Source organism: Prenolepis imparis, unplaced genomic scaffold (assembly GCF_030444845.1).
Source record: "Prenolepis imparis isolate NDT839.2.m4 unplaced genomic scaffold, iyPreImpa1.0 SCAF_7, whole genome shotgun sequence".
NCBI lineage: Eukaryota > Metazoa > Arthropoda > Insecta > Hymenoptera > Formicidae > Prenolepis > Prenolepis imparis.
In genome coordinates, this window is record NW_028141165.1 from 6,408,329 (window position 1) to 6,414,201 (window position 5,873).

The 5,873-nt window shown below is 34.4% G+C and overlaps 1 protein-coding gene across 1 annotated transcript; it reads left to right on the forward strand.

Moving 5' to 3' along the window:
* Positions 1 to 575: 575 nt before the first annotated feature.
* Positions 576 to 5,568, forward strand: LOC145938329 (uncharacterized). The gene is made up of 4 exons (XM_083041831.1): positions 576 to 1,031; positions 1,486 to 1,666; positions 2,146 to 2,359; positions 4,591 to 5,568. The coding sequence occupies exons 1-3, from the start codon at positions 893 to 895 to the stop codon at positions 2,345 to 2,347; spliced, it is 522 nt and encodes a 173-aa protein (XP_082897957.1). The 5' UTR covers positions 576 to 892; the 3' UTR covers positions 2,348 to 2,359; positions 4,591 to 5,568.
* The last annotated feature ends 305 nt before the right edge of the window (positions 5,569 to 5,873 follow it).

Below are 5,873 nucleotides of genomic sequence, written 5' to 3' on the forward strand. Positions count from 1 at the left end.
TGACATTTTATTTTAATTTTTCTTTAAGAGTTCACAAAACATATCCATATAAAATGCAACAAAAGACATTTTAGATGGGCGTGCAAACTGTTTTTAGACTTATTTATATAACTTATTTATATGTATAAAAACTTCATACATCTATCTTTATTTCCGATTTAGTTCCGGTCGTCCTTGAAAGAAGGAGTTGTTTACTCTTTCGATAAAATATATTATATATACCTAATATATTTTTTCTCTCTTACATATTTAATATAATTTATATATATAATTAGAAATATATATATATATATATATATATATTCTTTCGAATATTCAATAAATACTTTACGATAAAGTCATGCCAAGTCATGCATTATTACTAAATTATTGCATATTTAATGCATGTTTACTAAATATTAGAACTCGTAGAAGAGAAAGAAAAAAAGAGAAAATATATAGATGTGTGTATTATATTATTATTAAAAATTAGTAGGAATTTATATTTAAACTGTTATAATATTTAAACATTAATAATATTGAAAAGAGAGATTATTTTCCTCTTCTTGGCTATATTATGAGAAGCATATAAAAGAATGAAAGTGCAATACTTTCAGATGTTTGATCAAAGTCAAACTTACGTTTATTTCGTCACTAGTAAAATATTCTGTCTCTGCATACGTGTATAAGTCTCCGGTCTACTTCCGGTCGTCCCTGGCAACGGAAGGTCGTCCACTTTGTGAGGACCAATGACCATCTCTTAACACTCGAAGCGGCATTGTGAAATTATGGGTGACTTCCTTGAATTTTGACAGTGAAGGGGTTTTCCATATAAAAGCACGCGGAAGGAAAGAATATCTTTGAATCGTTTTTAAGACATTCGAGAAGTAACAGTGAAAACTTTCGTTTCACAATGAAAAGAGGCTTACTTTTAATAATGGTGCTTGGTGTGTTTTTTCTGAGAGAATCGTTCGGCAAACCAACGGAAATAGTGGTGAATTCTGATGTGTTAGATCCAATTGCATTAACTGTGAACAATACATCTGAAATTGGTTAGTGATTAAAATCAAATTGACAATATTACTCGAGACTTTCTATAATAAGCAGATTATATCATTATAATTTAGAGATTTTATATCTTTATGTAGTATAATTATAAATTTATTATAACACAAATTATAATATTAACGCGTCTCTCTTTTTAAAAATAAATTTTATATTTAAGAACCTATTATAAAAACAATTTATAAATTTATTTAATTCTTTTATATATATGATATTTGTATAAATTGTAAAATATGCTGTAGATAGGAATACATTCCTGTTAAATAATATAACATTATTTTATTTTTTTAGTTAAGAAAATTATGTAATATATTAATAAATGATAAGTTATATAATATATTAATGATCATTCTCTGATACTTGAATATTATTTCAATATTAATATATAAATAAACTAATATATAAAAAAATAATCTAATTATATTATTATATGTTATCTAGCTGCTACGAGAGAACAAAGATCGCCGCAATTCGGTTTGTTGGGCAATTACGGCGATTATTCTGATTATGATGACAATGCATCCTCTTATCCTTTCGGAAACAGGCGAAAATTTCGCCACCCTAAACCGCATCATCATAGGCCTGGAGGATATGGATGCCGCCGTTATGGTTGCGGTGGAGGGTATGTAAAATAATGTATAACAATTGAAATCTCTCATATACGAATAATTACGTGCTCTTAATTAATTTTATTTTTTGCTAGTAATCTTTATAAAAAAAATAATTACAATATAGAAATTAACATAATTCCTATTTACATATTTCCAATTTAAACTGTTTGATTTCGTATCTTATTGTTAGAAAGTTACGTCCCTAGGATATATATTTCAAATATTTGATATTTAAACATTTAATTTGAGATTTCTTCAGAATCAACTTAATATCACAATATTTTTTTCAATAAAACTCTATTATAAATATCATTTTCGAAAACGATTTATATTTTATAAAATATATACACTGAGTTGCTGAAAAAAACCAGCAATAATGAATTCGTTAAATAAGAATTAAAAACATCTTTTCAGTTTTTCACGAATGTTTATATCTTGAAGAATGCAAAAAAAATATAATCGTTCGTATCCTACTTTCTGATTCACGCAGATGGCAGCCGGACTACGGGAACTATCATCATACAGGACAAGGAGCGTCTTTCGCTTCAGCATCAGCAGGATCTATAAGTGGAGGTGGTCCTTATGGAGGAGGACAGACCGGGACCAATGCACAGAGCGCGAGTTTCAACATCGGGCCTTTCTCAGCTTCGTTCAGCGCAGCTCAGTCCTCGTCGGGATACACCGGATTTTGAATTTTTAAAAGCGTGAGTATATCTCTCTGACCACAGAGAGAGATCTCTTCAGTCTCATCTTCATCAGCTCCATCCTCTTCATCTTCATCTTAATATTACTGTAAACCGGCATATATGTATTTAATTATATTATAAATCCAGCTAAATTAATTAAAGGTCTGCTACGTTTATTGTATATATAAGTATCCTATTTTGTTTTCTATTAATATTTTACGTCATTATTGTAGATACGTAAGAGAAGAATTAAATATATTAAATGACACAGGAATTGATTTGCTTCTCATCGAGCAACTATATTAATCATCTCGCTTCATGCGATCAGTCAATTTATATTTCCAGCATATTAATGTATTATTTTTTTATGTATAAAAGAAAGAATCATATTTTCTATATTTTAAAAATTTTTTAAAGACAGAAAAAATCTTTGTGAAAAATTTCTAATTATTCTCTTACAAAGATATTTTCGCTATAATTGCAAAAATCAAATCTTATATCATATTGCAACAATTATGATCCATATCTTTAAAATTATATATTTATTATTAGGAGAACTCGTGTTAATATTTTGTTCCATATAGTTCTATTATATGACTCTATTATAAATAGAATATCGGATATATTATTTCAATATTGCATCTTTCGTTTTCTGAGATTAAAGTCCAAGGATGCTGCCTTCGCAACCATTCGTGTAATATCTGCAAGGTTGCGAGGTTGCGGCCGCCTACGAAATTGCGTCGAGCTCGTCCCGGGCGTAAGGTCAATGAACCCCCGGGAGGGCACGGCGCGGCGGTCGGACCCCGAGAATCCGCGATTCGCATTATATTGCCCCGCGATCTCACCCCTGACAACCCGCGCTGCTGACCGATCGCGGATGAAACATCTGTCCGGCGGGGCCCGGCAGGGCCCCGAAAAACGCAACAATCCTCTCTCGTCGGAGAGTAAAACGGGCGTATTTCACTTTCGCCGAGTGTGTGCGCGTATGCGCGACAATTATATACGCGAACGAGTACGTACATATGTATTATATGGGTTTGTGTATGTGTTTGTATGGGACCTGCCCGGAAAGGCCCCGCGAACGTGAGCTGGCGCGGCGTTTTGCGCATTGTACCTTTGAAGCATGGTCCTTTCGGGGTACGTGTGAAAAAGAATGAACAAAGGGGAAATGAATCTTCTTGGTTCTCAGGCGATCGGCAGACGGCCAGACAGACGGATTAACTCGTTTTAAAGAGACGGCCAGACGCCATATTGTTGTTTTGGGGCCCGTAGGTTCACGAGACTCACCACCTCCCGGCGTTCGGCCGCCGAACCGGTTCCGGTTTTCATCCCTCTCTCTTTTTCTCTCTCGAGAGATGTGCACCTACACGCGAATCGGAGTGTCGATTATGCACACACTTGCGACGCTTGGACATGCAGTAAATGGCCATTGTTCCTTCGAGCGGAGTCAGATAGCCCCGGGGCCCCGGGAGCGCGAGCGAGTTTAAATCAGGTCGTCTCGGATTGCCGACGTAGAAAATAATAATCATAGCGAGAGCGATCCCGATTTTGAATTTTAAGTTTTGGGCGATGCATAAATTTTACGCATGAAATTTATTTTGCTTTAAAAAAAATTTTTTTTTTTATTTCGAGATACATTTTTATAGAAAATGCTTTTTATAGAATTGGTCCCCCGGAATAATTCGTTATTTCTAGACTCTTACGCTTGTGATATATGTATTTATTTGCATAATATTTAATATTTTCGCATAACGTTGTAAATGTTTGATTACGCTGCACCGTAATCGAGAGACAATGATGCATCCGCCTTTGCCAGTTTCGTAATTCGATTTTAAACATATGTAATCCCAGGTTGTGTGCCGACGCAACCTTCTCTACGCAATCATTAAATGTAGTTAGCGGATTGCAGAGGCTTATACTTCTTTTCATAAAAGATGATTCAGCTACTTCGATTCTGATAAAAATAAAATCTGCTCTTTCTGCATGATGCATCCTTCCTCTTTAAGAAATATGTCTAGCTTTACAGCTCTAAATGAAAATAAATTCATCGTTTTTCACCAGCAAGAAATTTTCAATTTCATATTCAAAATTATTTATTATATTATATTTTCTTTATATTTATTATTTTTAAACAATTAATATATTTGCCTAAAAAGGCTGATATAAATATTACACTAGTGGAATTAAAGCAAAAGAATACAATATATATATTTTAAGTATTTGCTTTCGACATTTTCTGTCTTTTGCAGATACACTAGGAACTGATATCGATCCCGAATCACCCCTAATTTATTTCACCACCATCGTCTCACCGCCATCGTTGTGGGCCCATTGTTTACAAACATTCTACGTCACTAGGAACAAGTAAATAAGCTTAACCGCGGGCGCGAGCCACCCCCTTTTGCCTCTTGAGATTTCCTGAGAGAGCAAGTTTCCTTTGTCCGCGTGCCAACAACCACCAGATGTTCTCCAAAATAAAACCGGCAAAAATACCGCGACGTAGCGCCGCGATTCGCGCACCAACAAGCGAGACCTTAGGACAAACCCGACGCGAGAGGGGCGAAAGGGGCAAAAGGGTGAAGGAATTGGAAGACAACGTAGAAGAGGGCAAGGGGAGGAGACACCGGGTAGCGCGAGACGAAGGGTCGCTGGATAAACGGCAAAAAGGATAGGAAAGCCAAAGGGAGGAGGAAGGAGGCTCTGTTAAAAAAGTGAGGACCTGAAATCGAGATCCGAAAAGTCCCGTGCAATGACCGGACGAGCTGCACACACGACGATCCTTCGCCGGTGCAGCGTCCTCCGCTTCAGGATACTTTCTATCTTCTCTTTATCTCTCTTTTCTTCATTCTCCTTTCTTCACTCTCCTTTCTCAGGCAACCTAAGGGAGCGACGCCCTATGGAGAACGACTGCGCAGGACGACGAAGCGTCGCAACTTTTCGGCGAAACGCAGAGATTATTTATTTGTTGTTTAGCGAAAAACATATTTGTGGGCAGGAGGAACAGTCTTGTAACTTTAGCGATTATTAATTTTTATTTTTCAAAAATAATTATTTTAAATATAAACAAGTGGTTCAAGAAAAAAAGAGAGAAAGAGAACAAAGGAAAAAATTGAAATTGATTGACTGATATTAATTATTACACTTTATTTAATGTGTTTACAATTTCCTTTGTTTTTTTCTCTTAGATCCATTTGTGTAAAATGCTTACAAAATAACAATTGTAATTTTACCGAACATATCAATATGTAAGTTGATTTATCTGTACATATAAAATAAATGCATCATTGCAGTTGTGTTTTGTATATGTCGCAAGTTTGCATATCTATTAATTTTAAGATCATGTTTGTTCGTTAATTATTCAAGTTAATAATACTTATTGAAAATACTCCATTATTTTATAAATTATAGAAGAATTAGATTATGTCTAAAGATAGATTAGAATCATACAAAAACTTATTTGATTTCAACTTTGTTCTGGAAAGACTAGAATGTTCCAAATTAATATTTATAGCTTAATTACATCATCATCATC

Excerpts from the sequence above, each read along its gene's own strand:
- LOC145938329 (XM_083041831.1), top strand. The coding sequence starts at position 893 with ATGAAAAGAGGCTTACTTTTAATAATGGTGCTTGGTGTGTTTTTTCTG. Across the intron at positions 1,032-1,485 it reads GAACAATACATCTGAAATTG|CTGCTACGAGAGAACAAAGA; the intron begins GTTAGTGATTAA and ends TATGTTATCTAG. Across the intron at positions 1,667-2,145 it reads CGTTATGGTTGCGGTGGAGG|ATGGCAGCCGGACTACGGGA; the intron begins GTATGTAAAATA and ends TGATTCACGCAG.